Source organism: Podarcis filfolensis (assembly GCF_964270895.1).
Source record: "Podarcis filfolensis genome assembly, chromosome: 17".
Classification (NCBI taxonomy): domain Eukaryota; kingdom Metazoa; phylum Chordata; class Lepidosauria; order Squamata; family Lacertidae; genus Podarcis; species Podarcis filfolensis.
In genome coordinates, this window is record NC_139621.1 from 40,015,652 (window position 1) to 40,041,994 (window position 26,343).

Below are 26,343 nucleotides of genomic sequence, written 5' to 3' on the forward strand. Positions count from 1 at the left end.
CTTTTCTTTTGTCAAGAGAAAAGCCACTGCAGTTCTTTATCCCTTTCCCTCACTGCCAATTTTCTGCTGCAGTTCTGCCCCCATCCCCATGGGGTTGCAGGTGCATGGCACCTGTTAAGTTGTGGGTGAACATATCAGACGACACAGCGATTCTCCAAACAGCTCGTTTATTCACAGGCCAGAACAGAACTGAACTGAAGGGTTCAGCCAGCCTGCTTATATAGAGCTCCACTACAACGCAACTGTAACCATTTTCTGTAACTATCCAATCACTGAACGTCACTTCCAATCCCTTATTTGCATATGTGGACCTGAGTGAAAACTATCTACCGTATCCCCCTGCTGGCCCAGGGTGAGAACTTCAGTACATAACATTACCCCTCACAAGCATGCATATGTAACCAGTGATGGCCTCAAATCTACAAACAGAAAACATTCAATATTCAGTTTTCAGCAGTTTGAGTCTTGAAAGCTGCTTTCAAGTCATATTCAGACCCCTCTGAAATTTGGGCCTAATTCAAAAAGGGGCTCATTCTGTACCAGTCTTCCAAGAAGAAGAAGAAGAAGAAGAAGAAGAAGAAGAAGAAGAATTTAATATTTATACCCGGCCCATCTGGCTGAGTGTCCCCAGTCACTCTGGGCGGCTTCCAATCAAGTGTTAAAAACAATACAGCATTAAATATTAAAAACTTCCCTAAACAGGGCTGCCTTCAGATGTCTTTTAAAAACAAGATAGCTGCTTATTTCCTTCACATGTGAAGGGAGGGTGTTCCACAGGGTGGGCACCACTACCGAGAAGGCCCTCTGTCTGGTTCCCTGTAGCCTCACTTCTCGCAATGAGGGAACCACCAGAAAGTCCTCGGCGCTGGACCTCAGTGTCAGGGCTGAACAATGGGGGTGGAGACGCTCCTTCAGGTATTCTGGACCAAGGCCGTTTAGGGCTTTCAAGGTCAGCACCAACACTTTGAATTGTGCTCGGAAACGTATTGGGAGCCAATGCAGATCTCTCAGAACTGGTGTTATGTGGTCCCAGCGGCCGCCCCCAGTCACCAGTCTAGCTGCTGCATTCTGGATTAATTGCAGTTTCTGGGTCACCTTCAAAGGTAGTCCCACGTAGAGCGCATTGCAGTAGTCCAAGCGGGAGATAACTAGAGCATGTACCACTCTGGCGAGGCAGTCCGCAGGCAGGTAGGGTCTCATCCTGCATACCAGATGGATCTGGTAGACAGCTGCCCTGGACACAGAGTTGACCTGCACCTCCATGGACAGGTGTGAGTCCAGAATGACTCTCAGGCTGCACACCTGGTCCTTCAGGAGCACAGTTACCCCATTCAGGACCAGGGAGTCCTCCACACCAGCCCGCCCCCTGTCCCCCCAAAACAGTACTTCTGTCTTGTCAGGATTCAACCTCAATCTGTTAGCCGCCATCCATCCTCCAACTGCCTCCAGGCACTCACACAGGACCTTCACCGCCTTCACTGGTTCCGATTTGAAAGAGAGGTAGAGCTGGATGTCATCTGCATATTGATGAACACCCAGCCCAAACCCCCTGATGACCTCTCCCAGCGGCTTCATGTAGATATTAAAAAGCATGGGGGAGAGGATGGAACCCTGAGGCACCCCACAAGTGAGGGCCCAGGGGTCTGAACACTCATCCCCCACCACCACTTTCTGGACATGGCCCAGGAGAAAGGAAGTAAACAAAGAAACATGTCCACTCTGTGTACTCTGATGAGGATAAAACTTGCCAGGTCAGGTGAAGGTGGACTGTTTTGTTCCTGATCACAGCACAGGAGGTGGGAATGTTTTCATTCCGCTGCTCAGCACCCTGTGGCAGGGATGGGATTTGACCTTCCCAATCAGCTGTGTGGAAGGGGATGGCTAGCAGAAGGACAAAGGCTTGAATGGACCAGTGCCAGAGGTCTGAACTAGGCTCACATATTCCCTGCGCTGGCCTTGAGCAATAAAAGTAAAGGCATTTTGGGAAGAGTTAAGAGATAATCAGCTGGCAGCAGAGAAATAGGAAAAGTGAGACTTGACATGAGCTAAAATGTTATTGAAAGAGGTGGGTACTGAAAATAAATTTAACGGAGAAGGTGGAATTGTGGATTGACAAATAAAGGAGGCGTGTTGCTGGCAGCAGTAGAAAAAGAAAAGGCAGCTGTCAGGACACTATAATGTATTCCATTTGTTTTGTTCATAACATAGTTTTTATTTTGAAAAGAAACGCCTTGAGTGTCACTACAGGGATCCCCAAATACCTGGCTGTGATTCACACGCTGTTGCAGTGCGTTTGTATATGACGTGAAGAAACAGAGGAAAAATGAGCCTGTGTGTGGCTTTGAGGTCTTTTGTTGAAGTATTATATTAAGATAGAAATATTGGGTCCATTTTGTGTGTCGAATGATGTTTTTGAAAGCTTTGATATGTATCTAAATCTATACAGTCGTATTCCGTTCCGGAAGTCCGTTCGACTTCCAAAACGTTTGAAAACCAAAGCGTGACTTCTGATTGGCTGCAGGAAGCCGTGAAAGCCCTGTCGGACGTTCGGCTTCCAAAAATCGTTCAAAAACCGGAACATTGACTTCCAGGTTTCGATCATTCGGGAGCAGGGAGATCCAAGGGATCGTTCGAGATCCAAGGGACGACTGTAGTTTGCATGTTCATGTTTGTTGGTGGGAGAAAATGGCTCTTCTTACCGGCCCAAATCATATGAAGATGTAGGTGATATTTTGTATCGGGGAAGGAGGGGGGGGACAGCCCAATTTTGCCAGCAGAAACCCCCTGCACTCCGAATCCCATCATCTGCCTGGCTCCTTGTCCATTCCACTATGTTCAACATCTTTATTTGAAAATAAACAGATTTTTTAAAAATAATAATAATAACAACATTTTGGGGTGCTAGTACTGTCTTTTCCACTGGATACACTACACAGAGAAAATCTACAACTTAGGGAAGAAGGCCAGCAAAACATTTCATTCGCCAATACATCCTTATCTTTTTTATGAGGTAGTAAGAGCCCAGTCCCATATAAAAGGGCAGGAGGGGAATGAACAGAAGTCAGAGCACTCCATCTTTAATATTTGGGATAGGAGCATTCTGGGACTGAGCAACAGCACCTCCTGAGATGTACTCTTGTCATCCTTTGCTAAGGATGGAAGATGATTTGCAGAGACAACTCCCTGAAACAATAGGCCTATTTTTATTGACTGCCTTTCACTAGCATGGTAAAAAGTGCTGCATTATAGCAAATTACTTCATTTTTACTGGGCAACAGCAAAATTGCAATAATATCTTGCATTTTAATAGCATCTCTTAAATTATCTTTGCTTAGTGGGAATGATTGTTGGGGGCTTGGTGATGAAGATAAATACGTAGGCTGAAGGCATGAATCAATATTACGGTGTCATAAAGTAATTTAATTCATTAACTGAAGATTTAAAAGTGGATTAAATTGGAAATTTAACCTATGAAAATATATTCAGCACCAATGTTCTTGCCGTATCTGAGGACATCAGAGTGCTTTGTGGGGGATCAGGAAGCTTGAGGGTGGAATTGGGGAAACAGACATTAAAAAGAAAGAAATAGCTGTTGCTTAGCATTTTTGCACCATCAGAAATTGGATTTAAACATGGGGACAAGCAAGAAGTTAGAATTCAGTAAAGCAAAACACACATTGAATTTGTTCAGGCAACTCTCACACTGGGACCACATTCCAGGAATAGTGCCTAAAACCGAAATCACATATAGTCCAAGCACATGGAGTTCAGTGGCCGTTGGGATTGCCAAAGCTCCCCACCCCAGATTTCTGCCCCCTTTCCTCCCCCTTTTTATTGCATTTCCAAGCACATAAAGCTGAACGAGCACAAGTTAAATGCACATAGGTTGCGAGTTACCCATCTATCCTTAATATGTGGGCAGAATACCATGAAGGGGATAGTACTGAGTATCTACTCCCAAGCAGAGCAGACTTTGGAAATCCCCAAACAAGGAAGTTTTAAATAAGCATTCTGCATTCATCTCTCAAGTCCAGCAGTTCATTTATCACAATTTCCCAAATGGCTCGTTTGTCAGGGTTGAGACAGGCTGTTGCCTTAGTTATGTGTGAAAAGGGGTGTGAGAGCATGGGTGATGGTCTTCACAGTGAAAGGCAAAGAGGATGAAAAGCAAGCAAACCATGAACCCACCCTACCATGGTACTCACTGCTGTCACTAAGAGGCTGTCTTCATGCCCTGACAGCTTTCATTGAAGAATTCTTTAATCTCTGGACTCAATTGATTGGTCCAGCCAACTCTCTGTATTTAATAGTATAGGAAGGCAATTAGACATGAGCAGACCCTCCAAGTCTCCCTGTTTTCCAGGGACAGACCCAGATTTACGAAAGCCATTCCAGTTTCTGAATTGACCCAGGATTGTCCCACTTATCCTTAGGACGTCCCTATTTTCAAGGGAGAAATGTTGGAGGGTATGGAGTGATGTGACCCCCGAACCAAGGAGATAAGTAACTAGACAACCTTTTGAAGACATCTGAAGGCAGCCCTGCATAGGGAAGGGTTTTTAAAATGTTTAATGTTTTGTTATGTTTTTATATATGTTGGAAGCTGCCCAGAGTGGCTGGGGCAACCCAGTCAGATGGGTTGGGTATAATTATAGTGATAATAATTAATGATGATGATGATGGTGATGATGAAGAAGAATAGGATGTCTCTGTTTTCATCGGATAAATGTTGGAGAGTATGCATGAGGGGCTGGATGCAACCAAAGAGTCCTGCTAGCATAATGGGACTTCATCCCCTTTTTACCCCACCCCCACCCCCCATGGGCTTGGGAAGAGTCAGTGGTACAGTGGTACCTCAGGTTAAAGACGCTTCAGGTTACAGACTCCGCTAACCCAGAAATAGTGCTTCGGGTTAAGAACTTTGCTTCAGGATGAGAACAGAAATCTCCCGGTGGCAGCAGGAGGCCCCATTAGCTAAAGTGGTGCTTCAGGTTAAGAACAGTTTCAGGTTAAGAACGGACCTCCGGAACGAATTAAGTTCTTAACCCGAGGTACCATTGTACTGATGAAACACTTTCCATAGTGCTACACTTGAATTCCACCCAAGCCCTCCAATGTTTCTTCCTAAACAAATTTAGCTTTTACTAAAGGTATTCGTGGGGCAGCAATTTCAATAATTATTGCAAAGATTTTCAAAATAAATTAAATATAATTTTAAAAACAGCCGCAGTAGGAAATAAAAACAGCACAGTAACGTGTTTGGCTCAACCTAATCTCGATTATTTCCCTGTTCAAGTCAATACCTAGTAATACAGCTGTTGCCCATCCTCTCAGAGTTCAGCTTCTGTTCCAAGAGACTGAATGCACTCTGGTCCTCTGACTTCTGATTTCAGCTTTCTGAAACAGTGCACCCAGTCTCTGAAGGGAAATCTATCTGCTGGTTTGCTCTCGCTGTGTGTGTGTGTGTGTGTGTGTGTGTGTGTGTGTGTGTGTGTGTCAGTGGTGGGTGGGACTAGGTGCAAAAATGAGGAAGGGGAGTTAGGAAAGCCCCACTGATCTGGCACAGAGCATCTTCTCATGTTAATCTTGGTGCATAACTAGCCAGCCAAAATCATTAACAAAGGACTTGGTTTGGCAGTCTTGCTGTTGCACATTTGACCCCAACAAATAGGGCATAGCTAGGAACTGGAAGGGACCTGGGGTATCTGACCCTGCAAACTCATAACGATATGCCAACAAAGTTGGCATCTGGATTTGCTGCAGGATCTGGTCCCTGTGGCTGCGATGTGGTTTGCTCTTGACGGCAAGCAGCAGGGAGGGTGCTATCTGCAAACAAGTGCAGGCCTTCTGCCCAAGGCGTATTTGAGCAAAGCATCGTTGTCCAAGATGAGCTGCGGATAATGGAAGATACTTTGGAAGAGTGGTTTTATCTGGGCGTGATGGATGACAAGGGACATCCATTTGCTTTCTCTTCTGGGTCTGTCCTGTAGCAGATTATTCCTAGGTACCAGTCTGGCCTTGTAGATTTGCTTTTTCCACTTCGTATTGTGGTTTGGAAAATGCCTGGCGCAACATCCTGATGATGTTGTGAGTCTGCCCAAAGAGTCAGAGCAGATAACGCTTGTGTCTTAAGCGTTGGCTGCAGGCCACGGATTTCGCGTTACATTCTGGGTGGAAGCCAGAAGCATGTCAGTATGTGTAGTGGTCAGTAGATTTCTTTTATATAATATGTGTCTTACGGGTTTCATATAAAACAAACATAGCAATAACCATAAAAAATAACACTCAAATCCCACCGGGGGGAAAGTCACACGTCCTTTGTTTCCAATAGGAAACTATCATTTATATCCCAGGTTATTTTTCCAGTGTGATCTTGTGAATCCAGATGATAAATGTGCTTTCAATATACACCAGGCAGAGCAGGGCCTTTTTGAGACAGGAGCAAAGAAAGCACTATTTTAAGTCATCCATGAAGATGTTGGCATACTGTGGAGCCATGCAATAACCTATGGCAGTGCTATTTATCTTAAGATGCATATTTGCCCCAAAGCTCAATTAATTGTAAGCACAAAGTGGCAGAGTTTGCTGCTAGATGTGCTGTAGCGCCATCAGGAATGATAGTCTCACATATTATATGGTTGCACACATTAGAATGCACAAAATATTACACACCAGGCTTCCTAAAGTAGCCAGCACTTAATGCAACAACGACTCTGACTGCTCAGATATACCGTATTTTTCGCTCTATAAGACGCACCAGACCATAAGACGTACCTAGTTTTTGGAAGAGGAAAACAAAACAAAAAAAATTCTGAATCCCAGAAGCCAGGACAGCAAGCGGGATCGCTGCGCAGTGATCCCACTGGCTGTCCTGGCTTCTGGGATAGCCGCGTGCAGCCTCTCCTGGGCAAGGAGAGCCTTCATCCCGCTGCCCGGGAGAGGCTGCGCGCGACTAAGGCTCCCCCAAGAGCCGCGCTCCCTTTAAAAAGCCCCCAAGAGCCGCACACACGCTCCACGCGGCTCTTTAAAGGGAGCACTGAGCAGAGCCTCCCGCCTGCGTCCGCTCCATAAGACGCACACACATTTCCCCTTACTTTTTAGGAGGGGAAAAGTGCATCTTGTAGAGCGAAAAATACGGTACTTATGTATTAATACTTATGAAATTATGCTGCAGAAATATAGTGCTGCTAGGGGCTTGACTCTTTTATATGTATATTATACATATAAAATAAATATTCCTGCATATAATTTTTCACATAATCAGTGAAATGTAGGACCTCAGAAGGTGGTGGACCAAACAGACTTCAAGGATTTTATAGATGCAATTCCTGCATTGCAGGGGGGGGTTGGATTAAATGACCCTTAGGGTCACTTCCAACTCTACAATTATATAATTCTAAGTGGGGTTTTTTAAAAAAATCAACAATGCTAGATGCAGGAGGCAGTCTGATATGTTTGGGTCAGAACCCCCAAATTCCATGTATAAATATTTTTAAGACAGATTACAGTACTCAACCATCCCTAATGATAGAGTTAATCATTTTGTAATGAGACGTGTCAGTCATGTAGTGAAAAACAAGTATGAAGATGTGATTGATGTTGATTTGTAATATGATTAGTTGAGGTTTTAGGGTTTGTTTTAATAAGGTATGTTACATGCATGATTTTTATGTGGGTTGTTAATTACAATTAGTGTCTATGTATATTATCTGAATTGTGTTTGTTTATATGTTGCTGTTCTCCTCAAGATCTTCACTGAAATATATTGGGCATTTTAGTACATTTCAGTTCCCTTTTAAAGATTTGCATTGTTTGCTTGCTTGCTTTTGCTTTCATGAGAGTCATTGACAGTCAGAATAGGTAATGAAGAGCTAGATAGATCAGTGGTCTGATTTGTTATTTAAAGAGCTTCATACATTAAGTTCAGTCTTAAAGAGGATTTATTTAATATTAATTAAAAGTATAGATGCTCATGAAGAGAGTCTGCTAATCCTTCAACTCTGGGATAATGCCCCTTGTTTAGAGAGAGGTGCGGACAAAAGAAATTTTGCACAAGAGTAATCTACCTTTGCTCCAGGATCAATACTCAGGTCTAGGAATTGGCCACCTCTGCTGCCAGGTTGTCTCAAACAGCCCGTGAAGCTTAATACTGTGTTTACTTAAACTCTGGCAAGGATTTCAACTTAATCTCCACCAAAGAACTTCCTTATGGGGGGAAAAAATAAAGAGTAATCACTTTGGTGTGGAGCTAAACATTATTGAATGAAATTGTTAGTGAGAATATGGCCCCCATAAAATCATCAGTCTCACACTACTTTTGCAAGCTGGTCTGTGTATTAGCAAGTCATATAGGCTGAAATGTAATTGGAAGGCTGTAAACAAAGCCCCAAAAATCAATGCTGTTTAACTTCTCCATTAATGATCTCAAAAGAAGGAACGCTGTGAACAGCATACCAATTACCATCAGATTCGTTGTTGAATTGGAACTAGTTGCACCTTAGCAAGAAAAGAGAGAGACACACAAATATTCCAAAGTGATTAGAGTTATGTGTTGGGAATGAAATTAAGTAAACTTCGAAGGCAAAGGGGAAATGAGAACAACATAGGCCACTCATTACAGAGGAAGAAACCTGGTAACTAAAGTGTTATGTACTGAAGTTCTCACCCTGGGCCAGCAGGGGGATACTGTAGATAGTTATGCAAATAAGGGGTCGAAAGTGACGTTCAGTGATTGGATAGTTTTAGAAAGTTGTTACAGTTACGTTGTACTGGAGCTCTATATAAGCAGGCTGACTGAACCCTTCAGTTCAGTTCTGTTCTGGCCTGTGAATAAACAAGAGCTGTTTGAAGAATCGCTGTGTCGTCTGACATGTTCACCCACAACCTAACATAAAGCATATATGTTTAGTAAGGTACATGTATCTAGAGATGACTGTCTCTATGCTGAGCAGTGTACCTGTTGCACTAATTTTTTGTAATGAACTCTTGAAAAGCACAGCTGTCCTGCTGAAGCTAAGAAAGAGAGAAGGACAAAAATTCAAATAGAGATGAGGGAATACTTGGCTTAGTGAGTGCAAAGGATCTCAGAATTATAGTCCATCACAAGCTAAACATGAGTCAGCAGTGTGATGCAGCTGCAAAAAAGGCTAATGAGATTTTAAGCTCAATTAATAGAGACATAATTCTGAAGTCACAGGATGTAATTCCATTTAATTCTCTACTAGTCAGACCTCATCTGGAATACTGCCTAGTTCTGGGCGCCACACTTGAAGAAGGATGTAGACAAATTGTAACGGCTCCAGAGAGTGACCGTGAAGATGGTAAAGGTTATTGAGAAAAAGTTCTGATGGGAAGAGTTCCCACCTTTAAGATGGAGTATAGAAAACTGAAGGGTTGTAATTGCCCTCTGTGTGTCAGCCCTTAAGATATTTGAAGACTGCTAAGGCTTTTGCTGCCCTAGAAGGCACAATTAGATTTAAAAGGCTCATGTTACACTACAGGAAGGCGGATTCTAGTTGAGCATTAGGAGACATTTCTTACTAGTAATAGCACTTCAGCAATGAGGAGAGGGAGAGACTCTCAATTGCCAGATGTCACAGAGCAAGCCGGTCAGTAAATCACACAGTTCAAAGCTGGAGTTAACTCTTTATTAGCAAAACACAATCTTTACAGAGTTTACAGAGCACAGCAGCCCTGTAAGTCCTATGAAATCAGTTGCCCCACCTCCCTACAGCCACCTAAGTTTCTTCTCCAGGGCTTCTTGCCAGCAATCAGAGACTGTACCTGTGTGCAACTTGTCTTTGCTCTGCCCATTTCTTCCCTCTCCTGGTTCTGGGAGTCAGCAGGGGAGGGGAGTTTGTTGCAGCAAGAGTGGGAAACACCCTCGACTCATCTCTGCCTCTTGGCCTCCCTCCTCTCCTGCTTCAGCTTCTGCACTAATTCTGGCCTTCTCTCTGCCACAGACTCTCCCAGCTCACTAAGCCTTGTTACCCCTTCAGTTTTCGGCACCTCCTTTCCCCAGTCTCCTCCTCTCTGTGACCACTCACTGATGTCCCACCACCCCTTCCCAGACTCTGAGCCTTCTTGCCTTGGGGTTTCCCCAGCTGGTTCCTCCCACCATTACTCCGCTTCCATGACAGCAGAGATCTGTGTGTCTTACTCTGGATTTCCAGTATGAAGCAGGGGGTAGACATTTATTATTAGATTTATGAACTGCACCATCAAATTTCCTTCAGTGTGACATCGTTGTTGGGGATGAGATCATAGGATTCCAAGTAAACCTTCGCCCCAGCATGTTCCAGAACTCAACCCAGTCTTTAATCTGTGCTGCTGGTTTTTTAGTGACACTACATTGGCACGATAGTCTAAACCACTGGTGCAAGGATATTTAGGAGACCTTAGCGTGAAGAGGCGGTAATTGTCATCAACATCTTCCTGGCTGATGAGTGAGATTGTTTACCGTATTTTTCGCTCCATAGGGCGCACCGGACAATAGGGTGCACCTAGTTTTTAGGGGGGGAATAAAGGAAACAAATTATTTCCCCCCCCCAGCCCCAAAGAGCAAAGAAGCCAAGACAGCGAGCGAGATCCATTCCGCTGGCTGTCTTGGCTTCCTCTGTAGCCGCAATCAACCTCTCCAGCTGGGAGAGGCTGCGCGCGGCTTTGGCAGAAGCAAAGACAGCTAGCGGGATGGATCCCGTTCGCTGTCTTGGCTTCGTTTTTAGCTGCGGGGCTGGGGCGGGGGAAGCCCAAGCTTCCCCTGACCCCAGCCCCAGAACAGGTCCAGGAGCGGCGGCAAGATTGCGCGCAACCTCGCCGCCGCTCCCGGAGCTTGCAGATAGGTGCCTGAAGCCTGGGGAGCGCAGCGCTTCACTCCCTGGGCTTCGGGCTTCAGGCTGCTCTCCGCACCGACCCCTCTCGCTCTCCAGGCTTCAGCGAAAGCCTGCATTCGCTCCATAGGACGCACACACATTTCCCCTTCATTTTTGGAGGGGGAAAAGTGTGTCCTATAGAGCGAAAAATACGGTATAGTTCTATGGTGCCTATATATTGGTGTGGGTTGAAGCAATTTATCCAGAAATCACGAGTGAATCCCACACCCTTAGGGTCCACAGACTAAGCTATAACAGCAGGACATTTTAATTGACAGAATCTTTGCATTTCTACCCTTAGAATTAGAGGGAATAATCGTCCCCATGCTATTCTTGTTGCTTGGTCTTCTTTGGATCGTTCCTGCCCCCAAATGAAGTATTTGTTTCAGTTTCCCCTCGTCTCCCGTTCACCCTTCTTCCCACCCCCTGTTTGTGCTTGGGGGGGAGAATCCCATCAGTGATCTTTGATACACAATTACAGCCTCTATTTCCTGAGTAAGTCAACTGTGCAGCCCCCATCGTGCTCACACAGGGGTGTCTCACTTACAGAAAGGAGATGAAGGGAGAGAAAAGGAAACCAGAATGAGAAGATGAGATATCCATTTGGGGATTATATCACTTGTTCCTCGATGGCACTGCAGTGCTGCCTGCAAGAGCGTCATGATTAAAGTCAGAATGGGATGTGAAAGAGATAAAGGCAAGTTTTGCATTAGAGGCATACTCAGCTATTCACCTGCCGAGGAGTTGGAGGAAAACCTCTCAGGTCTTCTGCTTTTCTGCCATTGATTTGAGAGTTAGTTAATCTTCTTGTTTCAAAACTAAAATGCCCATTAGAGAACTAAAATGCCTCTTAAAGTAAATACCAGAAACAAAAGACTTATCATTCTCTTTGCGACTAAAAAGACATAGCTCAACTTGTTGTTGTCATTTAGTCGTTTAGTCATGTCCGCCTCTTCGTGACCCCCTGGACCAGAGCACGCCAGGCACTCCTGTCTTCCACTGCCTCCCGCAGTTTGGTCAAACTCATGCTGGTAGCTTCGAGAACACCATCCAACCATCTCGTCCTCTGTCGTCCCCTTCTCCTTGCGCCCTCCATCTTTCCCAACATCAGGGTCTTTTCCAGGGAGTCTTCTCTTCTCATGAGGTGGCCAAAGTATTGGAGCCTCAGCTTCACGATCTGTCCTTCCAGTGAGCACCCAGGGCTGATTTCCTTAAGAATGGATGCATTTGATCTTCTTGCAGTCCATGGGACTCTCAAGAGTCTCCTCCAGCACCATAATTTAAAAGCATCAATTCCTCGGCGATCAGCCTTCTTTATGGTCCAGCTCTCACTTCTATACATCACTACTGGGAAAACCATAGCTTTTACTATATGGACCTTTGTTGGCAAGGTGATGTCTCTGCTTTTTAGCTCGACTTACCCTTTCTTATTGTGGATGGCCAAACATTATTCTTACATTGGCAAGAAATATGTCTATAGCAGATCGGGACACAGATATCACTGTTTTAATAGCTTCCTTTTTAGCCACAGTTTTACCCGGAAGGGTTCCCAACAAACCATCCTTTCAGGGAACAGACAGGGCGAAGCAGAATATCTAAGTGCACACAATCCCAGTGTGACCTCATGACCTCAACAGCGTCACCCTTGTCCTTTTAATTATCCCAGTGACCTGAAATGTTTTATGTTGTGATGCCAATAAAGGGATTTGATTTGATATGTCCATAGCTTCATCAGATATATAACCCCAGTTTAGAAAGGGCAGCATTTCAGGGCTGGGTGAATGATTTGCATATGAGAGTCCCACTCACATCAGAACTGCTTAAGAGCTGGGGCACGCTTTACAGACCTTCTACAGATTTTGCAGCGTCTATTGTGCATCTTTTCAGTGATGGTCTCAGAAATTGTCTCAACAGATTATGTATCTTCTTTGGTCAGCTTGAACCCTCTTGGATTTAAATTGGGCAAAGGTGTGAAATGTACAGCCCCAAACTGGGTCCTACATATTTTTGGCTTTTCTTTGCACAATTCAGGTGTATTTTCAGCAAAAGCTGCTTTTTGCTGATAGCCAGTGATGGGTAATTTTACTAGGGATGTTGTTGTTGTTTGTTGTTGTTCAGTCGTCTTAGCTGTGTTCAACTCTCTGTGACCCCATAAACCAGAGCATGCCTCAAAAACTCTCTCTTTCTTCTCAAAGCTTCTCCTTTTTTATGTCCATAAAAGTTTTCCTGGAGTTTTCTTGGCAAAAAACTGGAGTGGTTTGCCAGTTCCTTCTCCAGGTGGACCACATTTAGTCTAAACTCTCAGCTATGACCTGTCCATCTTGGGTGGCCCTGCACGAAAAAACTCATAGCTTCTTGGAGCTATTCAAGCCCCTTCACCACAACAAAGCAGTGATCCATGAAGGGGACTAGGGATGTAGTCTATTAAAAAGGAGACATCCCAGATGGTAACAGCCACCCCATTTTTAGACCCGCTAGGCCATAGACTAAAATAGTAGTAACTGATGATAATAGAATCTTCTTAGGAGAGAAAAAACACGATAAACGTTCTCCAGCTTTGACCAGATTTGTTCAGGTCTCAGAAATACATCCATTCCTGAAATGGAATATTCAGTTATTATTTAGGAAATGTTTGCAAGAAGTTCTAGGTGACATTCATCTATTTCTTTCTTTCTTGTTTTACATCCCACCTATTGATCAAATGATCATCAATGTGGCTTACAGTAGGCTGCAATGATACAAAACCAACCACGCAAAACCCCATCTATAACAAACAGAACTCCGCCATCCTTTGTTCCCCAGCTGATGGATGGGGCCAAGCCAGACTTCCTTTCACTTCTGCAGTCATAGGGCAACGGAATGTTCTTTCTAGCAGAGACGAGGGTGGGAGCAAATGACCTGCAGCTACTCCTTCGTCTTCTCCTTGCTGTGACTCTCTTCCTGGGAGGCAGGGGGTGCAACCTTCCACTGGCCCTTAGAGTGCACCTCTCTTCAGCTCTTCTGGCCCAGATCAGCTGGAAACTGGAACCAATTATCCTTGATGTCTGGGAAGGAGAAGCAGCTATTTGGGTGACCCCTAAACGCCTAATGCCCTCAAACCTTATATTTATGTCTAAAATTTGAAACAGATGGTTCATGCGTCAATCACACCTTGGTTTCTTAAGAGGATCACAAATGCGCTATAGGCTTTTCAGGGCTCTCACCCCCTTATCTTTCACACAGCGGCTTCCTGTTTCCTCTTTAGATTTGCCTGTAGCTTGCTAGGATGTGGGGGAAAAAACCCAGGAAGAAAGAAGAATTTAAAGTGGTTTGTGTGTGTAAAGAACATGTGAGAACAAGGTTTATTCAAAAATTCTAAACTGATAGTTTACATGCAGCAGTTCTCAACCTGTGGGTCCCCAGATGTTGTTGGACTACAACTCCCATCATCCCTGGGCTCTGGCCTTGCTAGCTAGGGGTGATGGGAGTTGTAGTTCAACAACATCTGGGGACCCACAGGTTGAGAAAGGCTGGCTTACAGGATCATGATAACTGAGTCACAGTATGGGGTGTTAGGGGAGGTTTAGTATCTCTGATGAGGGACATGTCTTGCACCTTCTGGAGTAGTTTGTTCACCTTTGGTCCCCACCCTGAACTCAGTTCTTGCCTGTGGCTCCTAGAAGCTGTCAGCCTGCAACAGCAGCCACATCCTGGGAACAGCTTTGACTGGCCAGCTAAACCAGGTGAAGGGAGGCAATGGGTCTCGAACCCTCGGTGAGTTAAGGACTTCCCCTGCATGCAAAGATGGGACCCAGCGGACTGAGTAGAGGAGACCAATAGTGAGTCCAGTGGTCAAGGAGGTGGTTTCTGCACGTGCTTTAGAGGAAAGTGAGGGGCAGATTGGGCTCATCAACCTGGGAAAGTAGCCCATCTAGGAGAAGGAAAACTCTGATCCTAAACCTCCACTGCCTTGTGGGATATCTTCAGCAGAAGAAAAGGCTAAGAAGTAAACCCTACACAAATCTGGAGTGGAGTCCCTAAGGCGGTTGGATAGCATCTTAATACACCTCCTTCCGGCAACTCCTGCAGCCAAGCTGGTGCCAAATGTTGCTCTGCTATTCTTTGGGTCACATCAGTGAGGTCGAGACGGAGGTCTTGTCATCTGGGCAACCCAGGACCTCCATATGCACTGCCCAGGCTTGTGCCCCAGGGAGGTCACTTTGGTGCTGCTAACACAGCAATTTGACTTCACCCCCGGAGGCACACTCCATTGTCTCTTGAGACAGAGGGTGCCAACGAGCCAAAATAAGTGTCAGGGAACTGCCATTGGCTAAGGGGGGAGAGAGGAAAAGCCGGATGGATTACAGAGAGCCCCCAAAGATCGTGGGAAGCAGCTCCTCCTCAGCGGAGGAGAGTAACCATGCCTCCAGTGGAGAGGAGCTTCAGGGCTCGGAGGAGGCGAGGTGGTGCCAGGACACCTTGCCTGAACAAAGTGGGGAGGGGAGAGGTCCTCCGTTACCCACGCCCTCCTTGCACAGTAAGCTTTCGCGCCGAGAGGGGAGGCGCAGACTGGGCGTCAAGAAACTACTTTGCTGGGGAAGGTTTAAGGGCCGCCCACTCTCGGATTCTGCCAGTGAATGAGCAAGTCATGGAAGAGTGGCGCTCTGGACAGATAAAGTTTATTTTGGCATCAAAAGCAAGGCTTCACAGCCGAGCAGGGAGGCATTTGCCTGCTTACTCTCAAGCAACCCCTTGGAACCCTAACAATAAGTGTATAAGCAAAGCTGGAATTTGAATTCCTGAGCTTTTGGTTGACTTTTCTGTCAAGGTAGTGAAGTAATTAATGCATCCCCTACCTGGTGCTGCTAATTTCAAAAGCAACTGCAGTGCCAAGGAATACATTATAGCAGATTTCTCGCAGACATTATTTTTCAGTGCATTATGAATGCATTATAGCCCACAAAAGCGGTTGTATGTGGGACATTTCTGAAAGTCGTTTTTTAAAAATCCCAGCTACAACGACAGCAGGTCCGCGCTCGAGATGCTGCTCACTGGGAAACAGCTTAGAGCTACAACAACACATTTCAGTGGGGAACAATATTAATTACTTCCAATATGCCTCACAAGAGGAAGTAACTCGTTTTTATTATAGCACAAATATTATTTGGAATAGGAAGGTTACTCTAACTGTTACCACAATCTACGTATCATTAACTTAACCTGTATAGAAAAGAGATTAACAGCAGTGTAAATTGTTATGGAAAACCGGTGAGTGATAACTGCATATTTTTAATGCAAATAAGTTTCTGCCTACAGCTCTTTCTCTAGCACACTGGGGAACTGAAATTATGTATTTAACAAAATAAGAAACTTTGCCGTGGTTCTGAGCCTTGAAAATAACTGCTTATTGCAACAAGGTTTACCATCTATCAATTATCCACTACTCTCATGTTTTTTATCGGACTGTCATTAATTGGTCTCATGGTAGATACGGGTATATTATTAATTTTAAAATAAAACAAAGGCAAAAACATGCCAATATTGCTTCTGCGAGGAAGCAGACATATTTTTCAGACTCAAGACTCACATGTGTATGCACAGTTTAAATTTTGAAGTGAAAATTTTGCCAGTATCCCAGTGCTTGCAGAGGGAGCCACCTGGTGGAAACTATGTGCAAGGCCTATTCCTTTACTTGTGGAATATTTCAATGTGGTGCTGTGGTTAGACAAGGGGTCACTAACCTTTCTGGACCTGTGGGCACATGTCAGGAGCAGCTGTCAGGAGCAGGTCAGCAATAAATCACACGGCATCAGTTAACTCTTTATCCAAGGAAACAAGGTCAACTCAAGAGGCCAGGTCTAGTGAGCACAGCTACTTGTCCTGGTAGATCTTGCCCCTATGAGGCAGTCGTGGGGACTGAAGGTCCCCGCCACCCCACAGTTCCCTAAGTCTCCTCCTCTCCTGGGTCCTTCCCAAGCAATCTGAGACTCCTTTGCCATGCATGCCTGCTTTGCTTCTCCCACTTCATACCTCTTCTGCTTCTGGGAGAGCAGAGGGAAGGGGAGCTGGTGGCAGCAGGAGGGGGAGACCCCCTGGCTTCTTCACAAGAAATAATGAATAATAATAGTTCCTTTTTAACCAGGTCTTTGGTTGATTTGATTGACATCCTATGCCCTTGCAAAATGTGGTTCTTGGGGGGGGGGGTTATTGGGTTGTTTTTATTTTGATTATGTATATTGTGGTTTTATATTTTGATTTTGTTCTGTGAACCACCTGAGACCTCCAGGTATAGGGTGGTATCATCATCATCATCATCATCCTCCCTCTGCCTCTTGGCCCCTCTCCACTCCAGCCTCCACTTTGGGCCTGATCTCTGCCACAGACTCTCCCAGCGGACTAAGCCATGTTAAAGGGAGCTGGGCATGTTTAGCCTGGAGAAGAGGAGGTTGAGGGGTGATATGATAGCCATGTTCAAATATATAAAAGGATGTCACATAGAGGAGGGAGAAAGGTTGTTTTCTGCTGCTCCAGAGAAGCGGACACGGAGCAATGGATCCAAACTACAAGAAAGAAGATTCCACCTAAACATTAGGAAGAACTTCCTGACAGTAAGAGCTGTTCGACAGTGGAATTTGCTGCCAAGGAGTGTGGTGGAGTCTCCTTCTTTGGAGGTCTTTAAGCAGAGGCTTGACAACCATATGTCAGGAGTGCTCTGATGGTGTTTCCTGCTTGGCAGGGGGTTGGACTCGATGGCCCTTGTGGTCTCTTCCAACTCTATGGTTCTGTGATTCTATGATTCTATATCGTCAGCGTCTGACCCTTCCTCTTCCCAGTCTGCTCCCTGTTCTCCCCCTGACCACTCATCATTGCCCCACCACCAATCCCCTGGCTCTGAGCTGCTTTCCCTTGGGGGTTCCCCAGCTGGAGCCCCACAACACTCCAGCCGGTCCATGTCATCACATATGGGGGAAAATGATCATGGCTACCACCTTCCCATGCAACTGCCTCTGTGCACCCTGCACCCTGAGATGCGCATGTTCCACAACCACATGCTCATACCCTGCAACCAGACATGCGCACACGAACATGTATGCACCTAGGTAAAGGGACCCCTGACCATTAGGTCCAGTCGCAGACGACTCTGGGGTTGCGGTGCTCATCTCGCTTTATTGGCTGAGGGAGCCAGGTCATGTGGCCAGCATGACTAAGCCGCTTCTGGCGAACCAGAGCAGCGCACGGAAACGCCGTTTACCTTCCCACTGGAGCGGTACCTATTTATCTACTTGCACTTTGGCATGCTTTCGAACTGCTAGGTTGGCAGGAGCAGGGACCGAGCAACGGGAGCTCACCCCGTTGCGGGGATTCGAACCGCCAACCTTCTGATCGGCAAGTCCTAGGCTCTGTGGTTTAGCCCACAGCGCCACCCGCGTCCCTTATGTATGCACCTACACATGCCTTATTAAGCATCTAAGTTCCTATATTGCTAGAGGAATGCTAGTGTAAAGGAGGTTAAACAGTGGGAGATTATGTTTGCTTCTGACGCAACAGGGATAAGAGTGGTATTGGCATTGCTGGTAATTATATTTCAGTGCACTTGTAAGATGGTGAAGGGTCCTAGGAAAAGGACCCCTCCTAATAAAAAACTGTTTAGCTATTCTATCTGCTACTGATCTAAGCAACAAACAGCCTTGAGTGTTGACTGTCACTGTTTGAGGACAGAGGAACCTCCTAAATCAGGGCTCGGCAACCTAAGGCCCAGGGGCCACAAGTGGCCCATGGGGGTCGTTTTACCAGACCACAAGCTGCCCCCAAACCGAGCCACCCACTTGGTGGGTCCCGGCGTAGTGTGGTGCAGAGACTCACTTCTGCGGCTCTGGAAATCGTGTCTGCTCATGCGCAGATGCCGGAAATCGCATCTGCTGGCCCAGGCGTCTGCTGACCCCTGTCTTAAAGTGATGGACATTCCTTTGTTAGAAGTTTTTAAAGGAGAGGTTGGCTGGCCACTTATCAGGAGTGGGTTTCCTGCAATGGGCGGGATTTGTTGGAAGTCGAGGTGCAGCTCAGCTTTCAAAGAAAAGTTCGCATGGGGTTAAAACACAGTAAGGGAGCTCCAGGTTCCTGCACTGCCTCTGAGGCCTTTTAAAAAAATCTCTGTGCTGACCTGTCCCTTGATCTTGAGACTGATATTCTCAGGCTGCATCCTCTCTAAATTCCTCCTCCCTCTCACACTTCCCTGTGGGACCTCAAACTACGAAATTGTCTTGGATCGATCTCTCCAAGCGGGCAAGCATGGCCGCCTTTGTTTTGTGCACCTCGGTTTAGTTTAAAACTCTAAAAAGTATCTATCCCACCCAGGACTTCCTATAATAAACACTTTGTTATGTTTCCACATAACGCAGGTGGTGCTGTGGGTTAACCCACAGAGCCTAGGGCTTGCTGATCAGAAGGTCGGCGGTTCGAATCCCCGCAACTGGGTGAGCTCCCGTTGTTCGGTCCCTGCTCCTGCCAACCTAGCAGTTCAAAAGCACGTCAAAGTGCAAGTAGATAAATAGGTACCGCTCCAGCGGGAAGGTAAACAGCGTTTCCGTGCGCTGCTCTGGTTCGCCAGAAGCGGCTTAGTCATGTTGGCCACATGACCCGGAAGCTGTACGCCGGCTCCCTTGGCCAGTAAAGCGAGATGAGCGCCGCAACCCCAGAGTTGTCACGACTGGACCTAATGGTCAGGGGTCCCTTTACCTTTATGTTTCCACAAGCAGCACCTTCGCGTGTGTGACTGCAACAGAAAAGTCTAACCAGTTTCACAAGCCAATAGCCTCCATCCTCTGCACACTGAATTCCCCCCCCCCATCCCAAGAGAATGGAACAAGATTGCCTTTGAGTTCCCTTCCAGTGCCTAAATAAAAATGTCTGTGCTGGTGGAAGGTCACTTCCAATTCTATAATGCTGTGTAGCATAAAAATAATGTTGGTAAAACACCAAGACAATCAATATAAGCAATCACTTTAAACCTGTTGCAACATATTTACAAGTCAGCCTATCAGTCAAAGGATTATCGAACTAAAATGGCCGGTTTGGTGAAAGGTCATCAGTTGCTGAAAATTGTGAATGCATACATATAAATCTGCCTCTCTTTTTTTTGTTCCGCTTCTTTCCAAATATTTCATTGGTGTTTTTTCTTTAGTTTAATGATAACTGGTTTGGTTAATGCCAGAACAACATTATCTGTATCTTGTTTAATATGTTTGACATTTTTTTAAATAAAAATATCCCTTTCTGTTTCCTTATCACTTTTATTAATTGCCAGGGTTTCTTAAACCAAGACTGATAACATAGCTGATAGTAGGAAGATCTGTCTTCCTTTCTTTTTTATCCTTTTAAATTAATATTCTATATTAATTTTTATACAAGGAAAACAAACATCGTATTTCCAAAATAGGAATTGTAAAACACTGAAAACTGGAATTTGCATAGTAGTAGCGTACACAATAACTGGTTTGGTGTTAAGCCAATATAACACACAAAATCATAAAAGAATATGACAAACTAATGAACCTACAAATAATATACGCTAAATCACAAAACACATAAAAAACGAAACAATTTTTAGTCTACGGTATGTTGTGTTTTCGTTATGTCCCTAATATTTCCCTTCCATAAAATCCCTCTTTGATCTTGTTGTATGTATTTATACCATTTGATCTTTTTGCCGAAATGCCAGTGAATATCTTCTAGTCATTATTCAGCGGTGATATAGGTCTGTAGGAAATCATGAAAGATTTTATAGATTGATGATAAACTTTCACAGCCTAGCACCATATTCTCATTCAAAGCCTTAATGACTTATAGTACAGTATTTCACTATTAGAGGTGGGCTTATTCAATAGTTCCTGATCTCCCTCAGTTAATTTTGGAATATTTATTTCAGATATAAACTTCAATATTACTTCTTTATTGAGGTTATTTGATTTCTATAATATAGACTAATATTTTAAGGATTCTACAGACTTCTTCCCCGAAGTTTTGACTGTATCATTTTCCAACTTTAGTTGAGGAATTTTCCCCTTTTGTTGTTACTTTTAGTTGAAATGCAAGTAGCGGGCTCTGCTTATTCCATTTGCATTTTATTTGTTTACCTAAATTACTTGATTAAGACATTTTGTGTGTTGTATCCTTTTCAGGGATATTCAGTTTATCCAGACCTGTTAAAATAGATTGATGCCTTATATTATTTCTCTGGTGTGCTATAGTCTTCCTCTGGTTTATTAATCTCTCCCAACAGTTCACATTCAAATACTAGACGTTCATCCATTTTGTTTTTCCACAGGGCAGGTACACCACGGCCAAGTTTCCTACCTGGTTCCTCCAATTCACCTGGACTCGGATCTCGAGAGGCAATCGTTTAAGGGTGAGTTAGCAACGTAATAATTCTTGGGTGAAAGCATTCATGGACTCAGCACAGTTTGGCTACATTACTGACCCCATGAAGGGTATTCTGTCCCAAGTGGATTGCAATTTAACAGGTTTGAAGCAGACCAGGTTCATTCTTTGCCTTGTATGCATCTGTCGTGTTCTCTGAGTTGCAGTATTATTTGGAACCAATCCGCCAGATCTATATCCCACTTGGGGAAAGCTCTGAAAGAAAAACCTCCAAAAATATAAACAGAATATATCTGGTATATAGCGCATTCTTTGTTGGTTTGCTTGGACAGTCAGGAGAGATGTGAAGTGCCCCATTCATCACAAGTCACTGCTAAAGAAGTGGCAACAATGGGAACATGAATGGCACCCACTTCCTGTTCCAGCTTGTACTCCAAGGGGGGTAAATGTACCGTATTTTTTGCTCTATAAGACTCACTTTTACCCTCCTAAAAAGTAAGGGGAAATGTGTGTGCGTCTTATGGAGCGAAAAATACGGTAATTCTTGGTTGCAGTTCCTCTCCCTTTCATTCAAAATCAGGAACTGGCAGAAGAAGAAGTCGAGATGAATAAAGGCAGCAACAGCCTCTCCACCTACACTAGTCTGTTTTGCTTTTGTTTTTTAAATGACAATGCACCTTTTTTAAAAAATACCTCAGTTAAAATAGTGAGAAACAAAGGAGAGAGTAAGAAGGTTGTAAACCGCAGGAAGCTTTTCATGTTTGACATGCTTGGAAAAAGGCTAAGAGAAAAATACAGGCAAAATGAACTTTACTAAATCTTAGCCTCAGTCTCCCCCTTTAGTCAAGAATCTGGTTATTACCGTATTTTTTGCTCCATAAGACTCCCTTTTTCCCTCCTAAAAAGTAAGGGGAAATGTGTGTGCGTCTTATGGAGCGAATGCAGGCTGCGCAGCTATCCCAGAAGCCAGAACAGCAAGAGGGATTGCTGATTTCACTGCGTAGCGATCCCTCTTGCTGTTCTGGCTTTTGAGATTCAGAATATTTTTTTTCTTGTTTTCCTCCTCCAAAAACTAGGTGCGTCTTGTGGTCTGGTGCGTCTTATAGAGCAAAAAATACGGTATTTTGGGGCTTGTTTGGGATCTGTTATCACTGGCATTATTACAAGGACTGACCTCACTTATGAGGTGTTCGTAGCCGTTCCAATCTCCACTGCACAAGGCTCCATATTATGTGTAAATGTTTGTATTCCACACAGGGGTGGTTCTTATTTTTCCTGGTCTGTATAAGGTGATATGGGCTTTATTTGTGCTGGTTCAGTTTTTGTGCTGATTGATTTCTGTTTTGATTCCATTCCTATTTTATTGATTTTGAAGGTGTGAACCACCAAGAGGACCTGGTTAATTGGATGGCGTATAAATGACAAAAATAAATGCATGTTTTCAGCAGCTGGTAGAAATTCTTCTTTGGGCTGCAGTTTCATTTGTTGTTTACAGGGGACGTAAATGCTACTCTTGGCAGTGATTAATTGGTGGTCTCCCTGTGACTCTTGGATTCATGTTGAATGATTAATCTTGCCTTTTGTCACCAGGCAAGTCACAGGATCAACATGTTGATAGGTATGGTTTTAGGCTTTTGCCATTGGTTTATAAGTATAACTGGTAAGCCTTGAATTGTCAGCCCCCCAGGGAATGCCAGAGAGTTCTATATCTTTGTATCCAGTTGTGAAGCAGTCTGCTTGATTGCCTTGTGGTCTCTTTAGATTGACCTCATTTTAATGCCAAGTTCTGGAACGGATTCGCAGCCAGGATCACCAAACATCTATTACTGGGTTGCTCTTTGGACTAACTGTGTTGCAGCTAGAGGAGAAAATGGGTGGTGAGAATGTGTTAAATATTGCAGGAAGGAGGTGGATGAGATGATGGTTATTATTATTATTATTATTATTATTATTATTATTATTATTATACCCTGCCCATCTGGCTGGGTTTCCCTGGCCACTCTGGGGGGCTCCCAACAGAATATTAAAAACACAATAAAACATCAAACATTAAAAGCTTCCCGTATACAGGGTTGTCTTCAGATGTCTTTTAAAAGTCAGATATTTATTTCCTTGACATCTGCTGGGAGGGCGTTCCACAGGGCGGGCGCCACCACCGAGAAGGTCCTCTGCCTTGTTCCCTGTAACCTCACTTCTCGCAGTGAGGGAACCACCAGAAGGCCCTGGGCGCTGGACCTCAGTGTCCGGGCTGAATGATAGGGGTGGAGATGCTCCTTCAGGTCTACTGGGCCGAGGCTGTTTAGGGCTTTAAAGACCAGCACCAACACTGAATTGTGATTGGAAACGTAATGGGACCCCGTATTAGTGCCAATGTAGCTAATATGCTTCAAGCAGAGGGTTTATTTTGGATCTCAGAAGGGATTTGGATTTGGTGGAGGATCTTGTGAGCTTCCACCACCTGCTGCCTCTGTGCTCAAGGCTCCTTGGAGCAGGGGAAGAAAGTTCTGTGTTTTTATATTGTTGTAAACCACTGTGATATATTTTTATGATACAGCGATAATACAAATATATATATTTAAAATAAATAGTAAGTAAACAAACAAGCCATGGGTGGCCCTAAAGCCTTGCAGAGGTCTCAGCTGGAACACTTACTAAAGTTCAACCTGTTTCAGACCAGGGATCAATTGTTCCATTGATGCAGTCACACGATTTGCTTCTGGAAATTACTTATTTGTAACGCAGCTACTGGTTGGGGGGGGAATGAATTTAAGCAATTCTTCAGGGATATATATATAGTTACATGCCACCCCAGTCTCCATGAGTGGTGCGAAATTCCAGGGGTTCCCAGCACTTAGGCAGGGCTGTGTTTGTGTTGGGAAGGTGGAGGCATAGCAGAGACTGGTGTCTTTCTGAAATATGGTTTATTATCTCAATATTTACACCTGTTAAGTCTGCAGTGGAGGGAATGCAGAACGTTATACAGTGGTTCCTCAGGTTGCAAACACCTTGGGTTACAAACTTTGGGTTACAGACTCCGCTAACCCGGAAGTAGTACCACGGGTTAAGAACTTTACCTCAGGATGAGAACAGAAATCGCGCGATGGCGGGAGGCCCCATTAGCTAAAGTGGTGCTTCAGGTTAAGAACAGTTTCAGGTTAAGAACAGACCTCCAGAACGAATTAAGTTCTTAACCCGAGGTACCACTGTACAGTCATACCTCTTGTTATGTTTGCTTCAGGTTAAGTCTTTTCAGATTGCGTCCCACAGCAACCCGGAAGTACCGGAAAGGGTTACTTCCAGGTTTCGCCGCTGGCACATGCGCAGATGCTCAAAATGAGGTCACACGCATGCACAGAAGCAGCGAACTGCAACCCCCAGACGCGGGTTCCGTTCTGCTCATGTTGCGAACAGGGCTCCGAAACGGATCCTGTTCGCAACCAGAGGTACCACTGTACTGACATCTGGGCCCCGCACAGAGTTCTAGCCTGTCCAGCAGCTCATGGAGGTCTGGCCTTTGTCCTCCTTCTTCCCAGTGCTCCTCTCCCAAAACCCAAGCCTTCTGCAAGATGACACTTTTTCCTATCACCTGACACCCCTCCCCGTCACCTTGGCAACCCCTAGTTTTCTGCAGACCTGAGACCCTTCCTTGATGCTCTTTAATCACCAGCAATCAGTAGCTTTGTCTGTGAATGGCTTTGCTCTTAACTGGTTTGCATAAGCCAGTCCACGGATTTCTTGTCTGGTACAGTTTTTCAATCATAGAATTGAGTTGGAAGGGCCCACCAGGATCATCTAGTCCAGCCCCCTGCAATGCAGGAATCTTTTGACAAATGTGGGACTTGAACCCTGTTGGGGGGGGTCTCCCTCCTCAAAAACTCTCTCTCTCTCTCTCTCTCACACACACACACACACACACACACACCAAAAGGCTTGTCTCAGCTTGCCATTATAAATTCAGTCATGGCCTTGAAAATGATATATTGGATTTGGCCTAAGTTTGATTTGTAGAGAACTTTAACTTTGTTGAGAACTCAACAAATGCACTCTGCAGTTTCAACCAGACTGGGAATGATGAGGCAAGACGCAACATGGCCTTGCACGGGAGTCACAACTTGCATTAAGTATTTACAAAAAGGATGTACAATGGTATAATCTATTCTGTATCTCAGGGGCTGCCCTACTCTTGGCAAAATTACTGTTTTCCTTCTACCATTTGAACTAGTATTACTGAATATGACTTATATGTTGTTCATTTTGTAGGCAAAAATGGGATTCTCCTGAAAAGCAGATATATTCCCACAAAACAATTTTATTTTTTAAAAATCATCATCGGGGCGCCACGCCCGTCAGAAATTGTATCTGTATATGTGCTGATGTATGGATTTTTCTAGTAGGTTCCCGTACTTACCCAGGCAATTTCCTGGATGCTCACCTTCCAGCGCCAGAGGAGGCTGTGGATTTATTGAATAATTTGTGTGTATAAAAGGGTAAAGGGGACCCCTGACCGTTAGGTCCAGTCACGGACGACTCTGGGGTTGTGGCGCTCATCTCACTTTACTGGCCGAGGGAGCCGACGTTTGTCTGCAGACAGTTTTTCCGGGTCATGTGGCCAGCAGCACTAAGCCGCTTCTGGCGAACCAGAGCAACGCACGGAAACGCTGTTTACCTTCCCGCCGGAGTGGTACCTATTTATCTACTTACACTTTGACGTGCTTTCAAACTGCTAGGTTGGCAGGAGCTGGGACAGAGTGACGGGAGCTCACCCCGTCATGGGGATTCAAACCACAGACCTTCTGATCGGCAAGTCCTAGCCTCTGTGGTTTAACCCACAGCGCCACCCGCGTCCCTAATTTGTGTGTATAGATGCCTCCAATAATACCCCATGATGAGAGAACCTTGAGGTCTTGTTTACAGATGATACCCAAGGCTAACAGGTCTAATGCTGAACAATCACTTCGTACCCCTTTGCAGAAGATCGTTGCAGAAGTGGTTCTCAGGTCTTCCACTTGGTAATGCTCTTTAACCATCCCCAGGAGATTACAATTTCCTGCGTAGTATTGGACTTTGGGGGCATGAACCCTCTGCAGGTCCACCTGTCTGCCACCACCACTTGTGT

The 26,343-nt window shown here is 44.8% G+C and overlaps 1 protein-coding gene across 19 annotated transcripts in view; it reads left to right on the forward strand.

The window, feature by feature from the left end:
- The window catches only part of ADGRL3 (adhesion G protein-coupled receptor L3), a 531,565-nt gene that overhangs the window by 310,612 nt on the left and 194,610 nt on the right, over positions 1-26,343 (forward strand). For all 19 annotated transcript variants that reach the window (XM_083592813.1, XM_083592800.1, XM_083592815.1 and 16 more), the window contains one exon: positions 21,175-21,255. In XM_083592813.1, coding sequence (XP_083448939.1) covers positions 21,175-21,255 — 81 coding nt within the window. The remainder of the gene's footprint in view (positions 1-21,174; positions 21,256-26,343) is intronic.